Source organism: Gopherus evgoodei, chromosome 10 (assembly GCF_007399415.2).
Source record: "Gopherus evgoodei ecotype Sinaloan lineage chromosome 10, rGopEvg1_v1.p, whole genome shotgun sequence".
In the NCBI taxonomy this organism is placed as follows: Eukaryota; Metazoa; Chordata; order Testudines; family Testudinidae; genus Gopherus; species Gopherus evgoodei.
In genome coordinates, this window is record NC_044331.1 from 55120480 (window position 1) to 55139020 (window position 18541).

General features: G+C 44.6%; 1 protein-coding gene across 5 annotated transcripts in view; it reads right to left on the reverse strand.

The window, feature by feature from the left end:
* Positions 1 to 18002, reverse strand: part of GSG1L (GSG1 like) — a 122142-nt gene extending 104140 nt beyond the window's left edge. The window contains exon 1 of one of the 5 annotated variants that reach the window (XM_030578622.1): positions 17212 to 17979. In XM_030578622.1, the coding sequence (XP_030434482.1) occupies positions 17212 to 17512 (301 nt within the window). In that variant the 5' untranslated portion in view covers positions 17513 to 17979. Of the gene's footprint in view, positions 1 to 17211 lie in introns of all 5 variants that reach the window. The other 4 variants (XM_030578623.1, XM_030578624.1, XM_030578626.1 and 1 more) reach the window with 4 other exon arrangements.
* Between the last annotated feature and the right edge of the window lie 539 nt (positions 18003 to 18541).

The window sequence follows — 18541 nt, forward strand, 5'->3', positions numbered from 1 at the left end:
CTGTCTCCCTCTATCGATCACACCTTGTTTGATCCAGCAGTTGAATGAGTTCCTTGCTCTTATTAACAGCCTCCTGTTTGTTACCAGCAGCTCTGAATTCCTGGCAGAGCTTAATTGCCTTTGATGACCACCCAGGGATATAATGCTGGCAATTGATGCCAGGGATTGATTTCTTAGCAGCTGCCTGAACTAATTCACTATTCAAGCAGCTCTAATTACAACTTCAGCCTTATTGTTCCAGTGTGTTGTGTCCCTGTCCCCTACCGCGTGTCTGTGTATTCTGTACAGAATTCACAGCAGGGACTGTCTGCTACTCTGTTTAGCACAGTGGTGCCCCAGTCTACAGCCTAAGAACTGGAATAAATAATAATTTGGTTAGCATGCCTCCTGCTCGAACTGGGGCACACCAATGCACCTGTGGGAAGAGCCAACAGCACTCAGTGATAGCAGAATAGTTTAAGCCAAGATTTAAATAGACTAAGACCAGAAGGGGCCATTATGATCATCTAGTCTGACTTCCTCCACAACATGGGCCAGAAAAAAAATTCACCTAGTGGTTCTGGCATCAATGCCATAACTTCTGATTGGGCTGGAGCAGGTCTTTTAGAAAGAAACCCAATCTCACCATCTTTTAGAAAGAAACCCAATCTCACCATAAAGACTTTGAGTGATGGAGACTCTGTCATATCCCCAGGTAAGCTATTCAATGATTAATCACCCTCCCTGTGAGAAAATTGCACCTTTATTTCTAGCCAGAATTTGTCTAGCTTCAGTTCCCAGGCACTGGATCTTGTGCCTTTGTCGGCTGAACTGAAGAGCCCTCTGCTGTCTTCTCACCGGGTAGGTATTTACAAACTGTGATCAAGTCCTCTCTTAACCTTTATGATGACAACCTTCCATCATAGGTGCCAATTTCTCCTGGTGTTGGTGGGTGCTCACGCCCCCCCGGCCCCACCTCCATTCCAATCCCTTCCCCAAAGTCCCTGCCCCAACTCTACCACCTCCCTGCCCCTATTGGACTCCTCCCCCAAATCCCTACCCCACCTCCTCCCCTGAGCACATCATGTTCCCATTCCTCCCCTTCCCTCCCGCAGCTTCTTACTGCAGCAAGCGCTGGGAGGAGAAGTGGGGAAGGTGTGCTCAGGGGAAGAGGCGGAGGTGAGCTGGGGCGAGGAGCTGCTGGTGTGTGCAGAGCACTCACCAATTTTTCCCTGTGGGTGCTCCAGGGCTAGAGCACCCAGGGAGTTGGGGCCCATGCTTTCCACAGAGCAGAAGAAAGGGGAGAAAATGGCCTGTGAGGGGTCCTGGAGATCACCCTTCTCCCCCATTGCAGGTCTTCACTAGGCATGTGTCGCTATTATCTGCCTCACCCTTGCCCCACTGTTTGCTCCATCCATGGTCCAAACTGACAAGACAATGGCCCTTCCCTTTCCTACCCACATCTTAACGTTCAGGACCCAGAGCGCCACATGGCACCCTCAGCAGCAGGGTGTGGAGGAACATCAGCAGCTCCTGCTGGCATGACCACACAGAGGGGTGTTGTGCTCACAGAATCATTGCACCAACACAGAGGCTACGTCTACACTACAGCATAAAATCAAAATTACTAAAACCGGTTTTATAAAACCGATATTATAAAATCGATTTTATGCGTCCACACTAGGGCACATTAATTTGGTGGTGTGCGTCCATGGTCCTAGGCTACCATCGATTTCCGGAGCGGTGCACTCTGGGTAGCTACATTAAAGGAATGAGACCAATAACTTCGATTTCCGTCCACACTAACCCTAAATCGATATAGTAATATCGATTTTAGGGTTACTCCTCTTGTTGGGGAGGAGTATAGAAATCGATTTTAAGAGCCCTTAAAATTGATTTAAAGTGCCTTGTAGTGTGGATGGGTACAGAGTTAAATCGATTTAACGCTGTTTAAATCGATTTAACTGTGTAGTGTGGACCAGGCCAGAGACAGGTGGCCAGGTAGCAGCAAACCAGGAAGAGAGAAGGCACAGGAAAGGGAAAGGAATGGTTGGTGCTACTTGCAGAGTGGACCATTGTGGCAATTTAGACCACCACTGCCAAGGCTTTTAGTTCAGAGTTACCCCAAAGAAATCACCCTTCCCAAACATAGCTTTAGTTTACATTTTTGAGAATAGCAACATTTCAAAACTGTGGAATAGGGATACCATAGGGACCCGACAAAGCCAGGGAAATGGGCAGCATGATGGCAGATGTATTTGCCAACACTGAATGTCAAATTAATGCACCTTGGAGGAGTGATTTTAACTTCTCGCACTCTTTACTGGATTCTAAATGCTCTGGAACTACTCTGGGAAAAGAGCTGTGTTGTACTGCAGATGGCTTAGTAAAGTCCTCGGCTGTGTGTAGTGGTGGTATCAAGGTTTTTCCCCCACTTTGAACTTTAGGGTACAAAAAGTGGGGACCTGTATGAACACTTTTAAGCTTAATTATTAGCTTAAATCTGGTACGCTGCCACCAGCCAAGAACTGAACAAGATTCAAAAGAGATAGGACATTTATATGGATCTCAAGAAGATCCAGAGTGATCATAATTAATTATGAACAAATTTGGGAAGCATCAGTAGGCTTCAGGACTCAAGCCAAGAGATGAGGCTATAACCTGTTTGGGGGAAGATTACCCCACATCTGCCTATTGTGGAGGTATTACACCTTTCTCTGAAGCATCTGGTTCTGGTCACTGTCAGAGACAGGACTAGATGGAGTCTGGGTCTGATCGAGTCTGGCAGTTCGTATGTTCCTATAAGATGAATAATGTTGTCTGTAGTTCTCAGTTATTGTATCTGTATACTATAGCAATAACACTTGGGTCACATTTTCAAACATTTCTTCACTGCCAGGAGAGGTTTTTTTAAATGAAAGATGAGATTCTGGCATCATCACATGGCACCAGGAGCTGGGGCCCTAAGCTTCTGTTTTTATGTTGCTTACCTCCAGACAATGAGAATTACATGTCAAGTTTAAACTGCAAAACTATCTCCACACTGCACACAATGCATTTCTAATGAGAAATATAAAATTTATAAATATGTAAATTCTAATATTTATAATATTTTGTAATTATATTTAAATATGAATATCTATAAGTAATTAACGATTTGCTGAGAAAGAAGGCAGTTAACTTATATGAGCTGGAGACAGAAAGACCGATGAAAGATGCCAAGGTGACTAGATATTCTGGAGGCTAAAGATTTCTCTCATGTATTCAGGATTTTTTTTTAATGCGTTTTGTTTTTATAATATACTAATTCACTTTTGTTTTAAGAAATTAATATGTGACAAGTGCAACTACCATAGTCACAGGCAAACAGATAAGCATTAATCCTGGAAAGATAAAAATTGTCACAGACAAAAGCAAAAGATAATGGGGTGAAATTCATCATGCTGCTGAGGGTTAGCAAAGCTTGTGCGCCACTTTATTTGTGCATCTCTTTGTGATGGTACTCTACACAAGTGTGAACTTCACCTAGTGTGGTTACATATAGATATAGGGGGGTGTGTGTATGTGCAGATGGTGTTTAGTATCCTTTTTGGTGGATTTTTAGTGGGTTCCATTGTTTTTAAATGTTTCCTGTTAGTTTTAAATTTTATTGAATATTTCTACGTTCTTCTTGTATTGGAAGGTGAATAAGAGCATCTCATTTACCTTCTCTAGAACCTTCCTTCTTCAGTATACCTCTATCATGTCCCCTCTTATCCAGTTCCTCCTTAAACAGTCCCAGTCTTAACACCTCTTCATACAGAAGTCTATCCACTTCTCTAATAGTTTGCATTGCCCATCTCTGGAGCTCTGATTTCTGGTATATTCTTAGGATGGGATGATAGAATTGACAGTATAACACTATTTGCACTATTATTTTCCATCCATTTTCTTTGCTTGTTGGCCACCTGTCATAAACAGATGGTTAAGAGTTAATGTCTCTTTTACCTGTAAAGGGTTAAGAAGCTCAGTAAACCTGGCTGACACCTGACCAGAGGACCAATAGGGGGACAAGATACTTTCAAATCTTGGTGGAGGAAAGTCTTGGTTTGTGCTTTTTGTTTTGGTTCGTTGTTCGCCCTCGGGACTGAGAGGGACGGGATATCATTCCAGGCTTTCCCTGGAATGGTTTTAAATTAGCCTGAAGTAATAACCTCTCCTCTTCATGCTCTAGAGCTGGCTGTTTCAAGAAGCAATTACATGAAGTGTTGGGAAACCTTGTCCTGTTGAGCCATCTGACAAGCGTATGTGTGGGTAATTACAGTCTCCCATCACTAATATTAGGTTAGATATTGTTGCCTTTTTCATCTCTCTCAACATTGTGTACTTATCTACATACTAAATGCCTTATAAACAGTTGAATCTTGGCCTGCTGAGAAACCTCAGGAGCACTGAAAAGCCTAAAAGAAATTTTAGAGACTCTGAAAAAGGCATAGTAAAGGTTGCCAGATTTCTGGATTCAGGGGATCATGCACACCAGTGTCATATTTACAGTAAATCTTTGAACTCCTGCACAACCTGGAAAATATCAGTTGTAGGTGCAGGATCTCGTGCAGTTCCTGATTCACAGCAGCTATCACACAGCATATAGAGGAAGTCAATCTTTGTTGCCACTTTATCACAGCATTTAGAAAAAGCCAACAGATATTGTCACAGGCTGACTAAAGAATCATGTTCCCAAATAAGTCTCTCCAACCATTCTCTAGAATGTACTATTAATTTGCCTCCCCTCTCTGGAGAAGCTATGTAATTCAAAGCTGGTTCCTTGACCCAACAGGGCTTCAGCACTCCCTTCAATAGTATATGCATGTCATCCCATAAACTATGGGTGGGATTTGCAGAAACACTCAGTGTTGGCCTAACGCTGATCCCACTGAAGTCAATGATATAATTCCCATTAGTTTCAATGGGAACAGAATTAGACCAACACTGAATGCTTCAGAAAAATCCCACCTTGTACATTTATCAGTTAAACTGGGCTTTGAGATAGCTCATACAATAACTTGGTATTGTCTGAGCATATACCAAACAACTGTTTCTAGGTAATAGTTGAGCTGAGTGAATGCAGAATTTCCATCCTGCAGGAAATTGACACTGCAATATTTTGAAGTTTTCTGTAGAATGGAAGTTTGATTGGGGAATGCTGAAACATTTCCTTTAGATATTTTTGATCCAAACAACAAAACAATTTTACACTCCTGAGGTAAAATGTCTCATTTCAGTTTGTCAGAATAACCCAAAATGCTTCATATGGAGTTATTTCCTTATGGGAGAGCCTGATATTACCATTCTGCCCTAAGGGCCAGGCCCCAGACTGGACTACAGCTCCACAATACACCCAAGTTCATATATAACCTGTCACAGGGGCCACTCACTATGAGTAGCACCTCCTGCTGGCCATCCTTAGTATTAGCTCTGCCAGCTTGTGCTCCCCCTCCAGTGTTGTCTTTTTTCCCCACCCCCATCTTGTTTCGCTCTGCTGCCCTGCTCGCTCCTGGGTCTGCATCTTCTTCTGTGGCTTGCTCTCCAGCCAGGTCATTAAAGTCCTCCCCTTCCAAGGAATTCAGTCTTTTCAGACCTGCTGTCTGTCTGGCATCTCCAATACCCTGGCCACTCCCCAGTGGCTGGTAGGTGAACTCAGGCCCCCTATTTATAATGGCTTCCAGCCCAGGGACCCTATAACAAGCAGCCACAGTCCCTGTGTAATCCTACCCCTTCCTGCTGTTTCCCTGGGCTTCTTCCTACATGTCTGGCTTGCCCCCCAGTTTTGCTAGCCTCCAACTGCTCCACTCAGGGAGTGATTACAACCTTTCCTAGGCAGCAGCTCTGCTACCTGGGTTTACACCAGCCCTGCCTGTTCCAGCACATGTGAGCCTGTCCTTAATTAGCTGCCTCCAGCCTAAATCTATCCTGTTTGAAGCCTGATCAGCTGATTGAGCCCATCTGGCCTAACTCAGCACTTGCTGGGCTAGTATAGGGAGCATACCCCCATTATGCATCAGTCAACTTGGTCACAGTGAAATCAGTGCATTGCCTTATCAGATGTAGGCCTTCTGGAGCCTAGCCCGTAAGAGAGAAGGGGGCTGGAAATACACAACCCATAATTAGGGTGACTAGGTGTCCTGATTTCATAGGGACAGTCCCGATAGTCAGGGCTTTTTCTTAAATAGGCACCTATTACCCCACCCCACCCCCAGTCCCAATTTTTCACACTTACTGTCTGGTCACCTTACCCATGAGACAATACGCCACAGTAGGATAATGAAGTTTAATTTTTTTAACTGATTCTAGCTGAATCAATCTGGGTCATTTCAAAAACAAACCGTTCCAGTTTGGATCGAATTGGCCCATAATGAAATATTTCATTCTGATTTTTCCCCAACAGAAAACTGCATTTCACAGAAACTGCACTTTTCATTGGAAAAATCATTCTGATGGAATATTCCAAACCAACCCTACTATTTCAAAATAGTTTGTTAAGGTCCAGCTAATAAAATTGTGTTCATGCCTGATACCAGCTGCCATTTTTAGCTTCTGTCCATTAGTAAACATTTGCAGGCTTTTTTACTTCTGATTTAGTAACACGGTTATTATCTTTTGAGACAGCTCACACTCTCTGTCCCATTGGGCGTTGCTTTAACTCAGAATTTCTGTGGCCAATTTTTTTTATAATTTGTTGTTTTTCTGCCAACTCCAGCAGCGTCCCACTTCCTTACGGTACAGAGCTTTAGATTTCCTTGACTTATGTTTATTTTGTGAATGTGTGTAGACAGTTCACAACCACAACAGATTTTACAAAGATAAAATCCATATTTTATGCTTATGCTGAAGCATCTTTTTGGCTGAAATGGTGGGTAGCTGTGCAAGGAAGCTGCACTGTATGTGCTCCTGTATGTTGGCCAGCATAGCAGAGAATGCTAGATTCTGCCAGTGCTGACTCAGATAGTCGTGCCATGGCAACTGCCTTTTCTACAGTGAAACCCTCCTGTTGTAAGCATCTTTAACACAGCATTTTGTTGAGCAAACTCCTCCACAAACTGATCTCAGATCATGACTAATTCAAATGTGCCAAAAACTCTCTCTTCCTCAGAAGCCCATCTAGTACAGTTCCTAGTTTTAGAGGTCTTATAGAGTCATGTACTGTGGAGTCCCATGCAATATGCCAGCCTCTTATCTTTGCCTATGCCTGGAGCAGGAAGAGGGAAGGTAGACCCAGGGAGTGCCTGAGTGCATCCTGGACTGTGCAGAACCAGCACCATGCTTGCCTGACATATGCGCCCCTCTGAGATGGGGACTAGAACTGTGAGTGACACTGAGCACCCATGGCATTCTTATGTTGAAGGGACCCCAGACACTGAATGTAACTGTAACCAGACCGCAGGGCCTGGGCATGCACCTCTTAGTCTGACTGAGGGGTATGACAGTAGGTCAGGTTTACTATCCTAGCAGTGCCACAGTGGGATCATGCTCACTCCCCATATCCAGGATGGCCTGATCCTGCTAGGACAGTCTAGGTGAGGGTCCCTGGGCACTTGGTTGTTGCCAAGGCCCCTCCACATTGCTTTGAGGTCCTATGTCCTGGCCAGCTCCCCCACAGCACTAATTTCACTCCTGACAGTGATTCTGGAGGTGGCTGTTCAAGACCTCTCCTTTTAGGGGCAACTGAGGAGCTGGGGCCCACCAGGATGACAAAGTCAGTTTCTTCATCCATGTAATTTCCCCATTCTCAGATCCACCACCACTGGGTCTGTAAAGGGATGGCCTGTTCTGGAGATCTTCCTCCTTATCCCAACCCACTCTTGCCCAAGCCCATGTCATTCCCTACCGCACACTGGCCAAAGCTCCCATTGATGGCAGTCATTCTTCCTGAGATAGAGGCAGACTGCACTAAGGTAGTATTGCTAACTCAGACCAATGCATTGTAATTGTTGCTCTGTCTGAAGAATGTCTTGTGGTGATGTGAAGAATTGTATTCGAGAGAGAGAGACTTTTTATGCAGTACCCTGTAGCCTAGGGGAGAGTGCCCTCAATCTCAAACTGAGTTCCAGTCCCAGATCTTCTACTGACAGTATTTCAGTGGCATTCACAACCCTAAATCTGAACCAAGGTCTCATACCTTGTGCGTGTGGCAGGGTAACTATCATTCATCCATTTCACTGATAACTAAGGTTGCACAAGGTCAGTTCAGGCTGAGCTGACAATAGAACCCAGGATTCTAATCAACAGAGCTAAAAACATCACAGCCCTTCTGCCACCTAGGCTCTAAGGCCTGGTCTACACTGGGGGAGGGGGATCGATCTAAGTTACACAACTTCAGCTACGTGAATAATGTAGCTGAAGTCGACATACTTAGGTCTACTCACTGCGCTGTCTTCACTGTGCCAAGTTGACTGCTGCGGCTCCCCCATTGACTCCTGTACTCCACCTCCACGGGAGGTACAGGTGGAGTTGATGGGAGAGCGCTTGGGGGTCGATTATCGCATCTAGTCTAGATGCGATAAATCAACCCCTGCTAGATCGATTACTGCCCACTGATGCTAACATAGTGTAGGTCTCTGTCACCCTCTACTGGCTAGTCCACCTATAGAGGTTTGACTCTACTATTTCCATGCTAACACACAGCTCAATTTTTAAAGGTATTTGGTTGCTTGAAGATGCAGATAGGGATCTAGTGGGATTTTCAAAGGTGCCTAACTCTTAAAATCCCACTAGGCACCTATCTGCACCTCTAGGAACCTCTTAGCTACAGCATTGACCTGGAAACTCATGTTCAGCCAGTTTCCACTATGACCCCTACGTTCTTTTCGGAGTCCCTGCTTTCCTGGATGGAGTCCCCCATCCTGTAAGCATGGCCTGCACTCTTTGTTCAATCTCTAAGGCTCTCAGTGTGTAAGGAGGCTACTTCCCAGTGGGATTTGTCTGGATGATGACATTCCTTGTTGCTAGGTACATGACATGGTGTCAGTGGTGGCTCCAGGCATCAGCCCTCCAAGCGTATGCCTGAGGTGGCAAGCCACGGGGGGCGCCCTGCCAGTCCCTGTGAGGGCAGCAGTCAGGCAGCCTTCGGTGGCTTGCCTGCGGGAGGTCCGCTGGCCCCGCAGATTTGGAGGCAATTCGGTGGCAGGTATGCTGAATCCGCGGGACTGGCGGACCTCCCGCACGCATGCCTGCCATGCTTGGGGTGGCAAAAAAAGCTAAAGCCGCCCCCACATGCTGTGGACTGTATTAAACATGCACTGGTCAAAGAAACCCAGGCAAACTAGATCACTCTGTTTAACTGATCTGTCCTCAAAATTCTTTAACACAAAGATTAGTAGAGTAATATCTACCAACTTTACTGGCACTGATTTTATATTTTCCTACAGATCATTGATGAAGAGATTGAATACAATTGGGTCAAGGACTGAAACACCCCCGCTGGATGATAATTTCCCAGTTACAATTAGTTTTTGAGATCTCTCATCTAACCAGTTTCTGATCCACTTAATATGCACCACATTGATTCTTTTAAAGTGCTAGAATATATTTGGTGGTGAGTTAAATGCCTTCGAGAACTCTAAGGATCAGACTTACAAAGAAACTTAGGTGTGGTGATGCTGAGCATTGCCCCACCTAAATTTCAGGTGCTTAGAAAAGCACCAGCGTTCACAAAGCCCTATACAATGAAAAGGGAGAGAGCAGCACTTTAGACTGGGATTCACAAAAGCCAGCCTGCTAGGCAACTGCTCACATGAGAGAGCCAATGGGAGACTCCAAGCCACATGGGTTTGCTATCCTGGAGCTAAGTGCCTAAATCCAAGCTGCAGTGAGGTACCTGTCTCTGCTCGGTATTCTCAGCTGCAAATTCTCTCCTGGAATTAGGTGCCTACGCTGTTTCTGTGAAGATGAAGAGGCAGCAGCCTTCCCTCCTAACTGTTAGCCCAGCAATTAGGGCCCCTCAGGACCACTCTGAAGAAAAAAGAGGTACATGGAGCTTAGTAAAAAACACCATTTGAAGAAAATCAAACCAGGCAGTTTCACCTTTTCTTTGGCTCCCCTTAATGAATAAAGCAGCGAGAGACCAGAAATCAGTGTTTGCAAGTCTGTGGGATGTGTTTGTTCATGCTACAGTTCACTAAAAGTTTCAAACTGTTTTCCGCTTCTTTTTAAATCAAAAAAGTTCCTGCACTACATAATGGCAATAGGTTGCTGTCGCTATACCATTGCCAGCACTTCACCTAAGATGGCATATGATGACAGGTCAAGGAGTGCAGCTGACACAATGAGAGGGTTTCTCCACAGAAGACAGACTACACAATATTTCAGAGAGAGCTGCTAGTACGACAGAGGATTTCCCGTCATGGAGGAGATTTTGCAGGGCCCTGTAGTGAATGACAGTGGTAGGGTACAAATTTGGATCTGAGCCATGTTACCCAAGATCTCTTCATGTCATCTTATAACAAGATAAAGGAGAGAACTGTCATGCTAATTATGGTAGAGTTATAGCTTTACCAATGTTAAGATTGCACCAGAGGTTTTGTTTAAGCAGGAGTGTTAAACTTTTGTCAAAGATATCTGAATTCTCAAAGTCCAGTTTGAAATTAAGAGCTTAGGCAGTCTCATTGAGGGGAATGGGAAGGTGTGGGGCCCCAGTAAACATAACCCACATCTTCCCAGTTATAGATGTTTTGAGGGCTCCCTGAGCTCAGGGCCCTAGTACGATTGTCCTCCCTTCCCCCTCTTTGCCAGCCCTGAGCTTAATTGTTTCCAAAAATCACAATAGCCTGTGAGCAGGAGCAATGAGGGGGACAGGGATACTCCCCCAAAACCTAAATAGTCTCTCTTCTTCCCCCCAGAAAGATGTATGATTTCCAGTTGCACCCCACACTGTTCTAAGGTGTATATAGCCATTAACATATTTTCAAGGTATATGTTAAACAGCTGTAGTTCTCACTCAGCCCATTTAATTATCTGTTGACTAAGATCACCACCAATCACACTTATGCTACTAATCAAATAATGCAAGCTGAGTACTATTTACTTTACAGAATGTTTCTCCAGCCTTATATGAAAGATACTAGTATGAAATGCAAAACAGCCAGGCCCTCTTTCAAACAATCCAGCATTCTCATATCATGTGTTTAAAAATTTTTGGAAAACCACCCTGAAAGAAAATTTAAAATATCCCAGAGATGGGACTCAAACAGGACTTGAATCTTTTTAAGAGGCCAACTCCCTTGTCTTCAAGTCGGAAATGAAGAAGCTACTCCTATTCTTACTCTATATAGCAAAAAACAAAACAAAACAAAATAACCATTCTTTAGTTTGTGGACCCAGGCATTGATTCATACTGTAGATTGCTGGAAAAGAAAACTATTAACACAATATTTTATAATGGAAGACAAATTCTGTGAGAACAGGGCCAGACAAATCCACCACAAAAAATGGATAAAGGGAATTGGCATACTTTGCACAAACCTTTATCTTCTTCTTCAAGCAGGAAGAGGGATAGCTCAGTGGTTTTAGTATTGGCCTACTAAATCCAGGGTCATGACCTCAATCCTCAAGAGGGCCTTTTAGGGAACTGGGGTAAGAATCTGTCTGGGGATTGGTCCTGTTAAAGTTCTTTTACTTGGGGGGAGGGATAGCTCAGTGGTTTGAGCATTGGCCTGCTAAGCCCAGGGTTGTGAGTTTATTCTTTAAGGGGGCCATTTAGGGAACTGGCATTAAAAAAAAAAAAAAGTGTCTGGGGATTGGTCCTGCTTTGAGCAGGGGGTTGGACTAGATGATTTGCTGAGGTCCCTTCCAACCCTGATATTCTATGATACTCTAAGCTAAAGACAATGAGAGTCAATAGGCCTGTCCCAACAGGTGGGATATCTTATCTGGGGAGCATTAATTAAGCTAAAGTAAAATACAGAATTACCAGGAAATGAAAGCTCCAATGATTAACAAAGTCTTCAAGTTACTGTTAAAGGGAATCTCCTGTGATTTGCATGAGGACATAATTCCCATCTTACTGGCTAGCTACAAAGTATTATGAACCAGTGATGAGTGTAGAAACATAAGTTTAAGCCCTCTAGAAATAACTAGTTATGAGACCCAGAAAACTGAAGGTCAACTGGAGCAAACTACCTATTCCTGCAAGAAATCCAACCCACATTGCCTTCACCTCAAGTTATACATTTGTTTGCCTTATGACTCAGACGTATATCTCTCTGTGACTAACCTGTCTTATTGTGACAGTTTAAAGTCTCCAGTCCCATGATAAACCCTGGAAGATGTGCCATGAAAAGAATGTAGACTCTGCCCACTGGGGTTAGAGGAATTATAAAGGATGTTGTTTGTTTTCTTCGTAAACAGTTGCACTCTAGCAGTGCCAGGGATTGTATGGCACAAGAAGGGGAAAGGAATGGTCTAAGCACCCACTGAGGTTATAACTGGGGGAATTCCAATTAATAGTCCAGGCTAATATTGAAATACAGTCCTTGAAATGAATCCAATATAAAAATCCTCCAATAAGAAAAGGACTGAAAGAATGTGTTCTATACCGACACCCTCTACTGAATACCAATGGAAGTCACAGAGAAATCAAGAGACCTGAAATCTGAATACCCAGCTGGCCAGTGTCCAGTACAAAATAAGGGGATTGCCTTCCTCCAGTGGACTGTGAAACAGTATCTCGACTTGGATCAGCTTGTGGGACCATAGAGCTTGCTGAACCCCTGCAGACAGCCTCTCCTCTAGGCCAGAATCACAGGATGGAGTGGGGGTGACTGAACTCACAAATAAGATGCAAAATCCAGACAGGAGAATGATGTTTGGATCAGCCATGAGGAAAGGATTCTCCCCTATTTCATGCTTAACAGGGTAAGAAGCGGTGAGATTAAATTTCAAAGATCGTATTTCTCCTTCTATTCCGTAATATAAATAACTGAAGGTTAGCTTGTTGAGTCTGCACTCTTTAGAGAGACCTCAAGCAATCATATTCTGGATTTTTAACTAACTAATGCTCTTAGCATGCTCTACTTTGTATGTCCAGCAAATTGGCCTAAGAGAGATTTAATACAATAATTATCAATTGCTTTTGATATTTTAAACTTGTCCCTTTTATTCCATACCATTCAAATAGCAGGGGACCATACTCGTACAAGTGCCTTAAGACATCCGTGCACATTGGTGAGGGATCACCTAGTGTAAAAAATGTATTAGAAATACTGACAAAGTGATTATTGATGATCTCAAATCTTGGTAGTTTGCTTTGTTCCTTGGCATAACTGCTGACCCTTGACCCTAGCCTATGACAATCACTTCCAAGACTGTATTTTTGTGTTCAGTACAGACCTAGAAAATGGATTGTGTCTACAGCTAATTGAAGAACTGTTTATGGCATATGAATGTGGTTCCGAGTGAATTAATAAACCGTGGCTTGGTTAAGGATACCAAACGTGCTGATTTGAGAAACACTGGCTGAGCTAGAAGTAGACCTGAAAAACACTTCCCTTTAGAATTAGTAAGCTAACGCTCCCTGGACTCAATAAAAAGTGTTTATCTTTAAATTCCATTCCAATATTGGCTACATCACCTATCAGCTTGGCAAGTCTGGGTTGTCAGATTTCAGCTTTAAAATCTAACTGGCATCTTAGCAGGTTGACAAAATTAACACCAATTTACACTGCTACCATCTTGCAGAATGAGATGCCCTCCCCTGTGGCTCTTTACACACCACCACAATTGGTTCCCAACCTCAAGGAAGAGATCAAATCTCCAGGACAAGCCAGGAAAGGAATGTCTTGTATCCCTGGGGCCATGACGTATATGAGGGTATCACTGGAACCTCCAACCCAGCCTAGCCTAAACTCACTAAGGGAACAGACCCTGTTGAAACAAAACTAGAAAATTAAACACACACCACAGTTTAATTTGCTGTAGCAACACAAGTGTCATGGTGATGCTTGTTGGTATGTGTAGGAGATGGAAGTGACAATCCGTGTATTGCCCATGCTGTGGCTATATGATCTGTACTATTAACTGCACTGGGGCTGTAAGGAATATTGAATTAATAGTGCTGTGACTTTACTGAGTGTGCTATTGACTCTATGGTGGCTATATGGAATGTCTTATTGACAGAGATACAGGCTATACAGTGTGTTATTGACCACCCTGTGGTTATACCGAGTTTGCTATTGTGGTTGTCAGCTATACAGAGTATGTTATTAACAGTGCTATGGTTGTATCGAGTGTGCTATCAACAGGTTTGTGGCTATATGGAGTGTATGAATACACCGAAGCATCCTTCCTTACTAGTTCTGGCCCTTTGGTTACAGAGCATTGGACACCTAGCAATTCCCCCTTCTGCAGGGTATGAAGAAGGTGTTTGAACTTGGGTTTCTTAGCCCTTACACGAGTGCCTTAGCCCTGGTTTATAGGACAGTCTGGTGTGGGCATTTGTCCATCTCTCCAGTTGAAGCTGTTCCACTGGATATGAAATAATTAAATATACACTGGTTTTGAGAGCAAGGGAGTAAGGATGACTCTTTACTTCAAAGGTTCAGGGACTCACCGGAGAGGTGAGAGACCCACGTTCAAATGACTAGGCTAAGTGTAATAAGGGCAACAGCTTTCCCTCACGGTTATTTTTGCAGAGTTTGGCATCAGCTGCTGCCATTCTTGCAACAAGTGCCTTAGGCACCTAACTTGAGGGAGGGTTCACGGCTGAGAATCACAAATGAAGAGAGGTGCCAGCCTCCAGCCAGCACTTGTGAGTGGCACAGCTTAGGCCACCTCGTTCTGCTTGGTATCTGCTATTGACTAGCTTACACGGCCCTCTGCTCAGCATTCTGGTTTCTGCGAGTCCTTTTCCTAGTTGCCTAGCTCTCCCTATGCATTGTGTAGGAAGTCTGGGCCCCTAAAAGTGAGGCGCTGCAATGCACCACCTAAGTTGTGCTGTGTAGTTAGTTAGCCCTGTGGCTATGTGGAGCATGTTCTAGACAGGGCTCTGGTTATTTGGAGCATGGGAAGGTGGCAAGGAATGCTGGGGGTGTAGTGGGGAGCCAGGGGCTATGCTCTGGGTAATGCACTCAGAGGCAGACAGCCTGTGATTGCCCTGCACGGTGTTTTTCACACCTGCAGCACAAAGTAACCATGTGTCTGCTCCCTCCCTCCCCCTCTGTAGATGCTGCCAGTTACAAGCAGGTGTGTACATAGCCCTGACCACAGTGAGCCTGCCTCATTGTCGAGCACTTTGAAGTCGGTCAGGCCAGTCTAGTGCCCAAGGCTGCGCTAGGCCTGGCCAGTGCCTGACTGCCGTGGAGGCAGCCTTAGCTCTAAATGTTATCTACGCCAGCATGGCTTTGTCTCCTGAGCACAACTCCTAATGAAGGGCAGATACAGGCTTTCCTTCTATTGCTGACTTACCTCAATATATGAGCTGGACTGAATTCACATGGTGAAGAGGTACCCAGGCAATCTGGGGCATAAACAGTAATGGACTGAGCCTGGCTAGGAAAACTGGAATAGCCTGAAACAAACTCAGAGGCACTTGGTTGGCCCTGGTTCTGGTCTGAGTGCCACCCAGCTCTGGCTAGGTCCTGCTCTTCTTTCAAAAATCAGTGAGAAAAATGCCCTTTTTGCCTGTAACATTTTATATTTCCATAAATTTTTATGGTCCAGCATTTGCCTTCATTCCACCCCAAGCAGGTCTGAGAGGATGATCCCAAATCAGGAATTCCATGCACATTCCTTCCCTCACCTGAGTAAGATGGCCCAAGTTTACCCTTCTGTTGAATGACTTTAGTGGTTGACTAATTCTTAAAGTACCACCTCAGAAAGCAACACTTCCTGTCCTGGCCATCCAGTAAGCAAGCAACCCAGTGCTTTGGGATAGTGCAGACCTGATGGTGTAATCAAGCTCCCAGCCACGACAGCTCCAATTTATAGACTATTTAGCCTGTTTTACTACAGCCCCTAAACCCTAACTCCTGCCTAGAGAATCCTTGCTTTAGCTTTGTATGGAATTCCACCCTTTCAGGTCTGGTGAATCCTTTTCCATTTTGCTTTGTCATCATTTTGCACTCTGGGCTAGATTAAGGAGATCTGGGGTTAGGCACACTCTCACATTCAGCTCCCTGGGTCACCACCCCAGAGGATGCTGAATCAGTAGCAGCCGGCCACTCCATCTCTCCCAGAAGTGATGGGAGCAACACACCTGCTTTCCTTGAGGGTGTGGGGCCAAGCAGCTTCCTCCCTGGCAGCAGTGGCTGCTGCTCCTGCCTCTGCTGGAGGCCCACTGCAGCCATCACTGCCTTGGGGACACCTGGGTCACATTTTCATGCTTTGTTTTGCAACCACATGGACTAGAAAACAATTTTTCAAAGTTAAAGCTTAGATTCTGGCATCGTTGCACAGCTTGGGGAGCAAGGGCCATAGACGCTGGGCCTATAGTGCCTTCATCCAGCCCTGTTTGCTTGTCTATCACACCTTCCATCCAGGAGTTTTTTACTGGTGAGGTTGGAAAATACCATTACTCCCATTTTACAGTCAGAGAAACTGAAACGCAACCTGGTGAAGTAATTTGCCCAAGGCGGCACAAGGAGTCCATGACCAAGCTGAGAATGGAAATGATCTCCTGTCACTCAATCCTGTGCTTTCACCAGCATTTCCTTTGCTGGACGTTGGTTAGCTTGTGACATAGCCTGGGGTCATGTCACAATAAGTGTTACTAGAAACACACGATCGGGGCTATTGGCTGAGTGGAACCATGAGCTTCACCCTCTCCCTGAAATCCAGGACAGTGTTTTCAGGATATTTAAGGGGATGATTGGGGTTGGGTAACTGAACTCTAGAACCTCTGCAGCTACTAACAAGACCTTGTCTTTTGTATGATATGGCCCGTGACTCATGAAAGGAAAGCACGGGCTGGCCTCTGGAAGCAAGCAAGCAGCAGGGCCAGGACTTGCTAGCACATATTTGTCTGAGGTTCAGCTGATTTCTCAGCACAGACTCACTGCCTGATTAGCAGACAAACAAGCAAATTCGCCCCCTCTATGAACAGGTTGTTTCCCCCCTGTCCTGTTTGCAACAATGAATTGCTAAATTCTCAGGCTTTCATCTGCAGAGACTTTACAGTTGCAAATAGCTCCTCCAATTATTTGTTAAACTGCTGAATCAAATTTAAAGCAATGCAAGGTGAAAGGAAACAGTATTGCCACTTACCAGCAGCATCGATATTTTCCTCACAGGAGTACCAGATCCCAGTGTGGAAATACCGGAAGAGAAAGCGGTCATCCCCCGTCTCCCAGCTATAGTGCACCACGTTCTGGTTTGTCTCATTGACCGTCTCATTCCCACTGTAGTTGAGGCAATTTGTCTTCTTGTCTTTCCCACAGTTTGGCTTGGGGACCCTCTGAGTCCCTTCACACCAGTGGGTTGTGATAAAGGCTGTGGTGGAGAAGAGGAGAGCCATCAGGTTCAGACTCACTGCTAGGAGGGCTCTGCATCTTCGGTTTGTCTTCATGGTAACCCGCCCCCTCCTGCAGAGAAAAGAAATCAAATGTGGGTTTTTGGGGGGGCTGGGAAGTTCAAAGCCCGTCACAATTCAGAATGTGGTTTTCCAGTCACAGAAACTCTCAGCTTCTTCCAATCTGTTGCTGAAACAGTGAAGGAAATGCTGCAGCCATCCTCCCATTTTCCTCTTTATTTGAAATCCCGTCTTGGTGTATTACAAGAGCAGCTGCAGCCAGCAGAAATGTAGCTGTATTGTTGTGTGTGTCGTGGCTAAGAGTGCTGAAAGAATCAGAGGAGGTCTGTCTCAGAGGCAGCATGAAGAGCAAGTGAACATCTGCTAGCGTAACACACATGATGCCGAGGGGCTATGCAGCCTTCTCCAGGGGGAGACACCTGCAGGCTGTGGGACTACATTGTACTTGACTCCGAAATCAAGCAGGAGCTGCTTCTGCATGCCGTCAAAGTCATTTGTGAATCACGGCTGTTACTGCATCATGCTGACAGCTGAACGTTACAGAGGAGGGGGAGGGAAGGAAGCCTCATTTTATATTCAAATTAATAATTATTCAAGGCTGAAAAGCCCATTTTCGGAAGCTGTACATGAATATTTACCCAGAGGAAGGGGGAATTCAGAATGATTACAGACTTTTTATTGTGTCGTGAGTAAGGAACAAGTCAGGGGACTGATCCTCTTGTTGTGTTACGTGGTATAATTCCTCTGACTTCAGCCAAGCTACTTTCGATTTACATCTATGTGAAAGGAAAATTAGGCCCAAAGGTTGATGAATTACTAAAATGCCATAATTAGTAGGAAAAAAACAATCCCACAACAGCATATATAGCACATACAGGTGTATCATATGAAATAAATCTGTAGGATAAATCCACTTTCTATGGATGGAGAGAATTAACTTAAAACAAACTGTGATCTTTGCACCTTTGTGTCTGCTTCTTGCCTGCCAGCTGATAAGAGGAACTCCTTAAAAAGATCAGATTCACAAGGAATGATGTATTGTCCACCATTGTCTACCTGTTTACT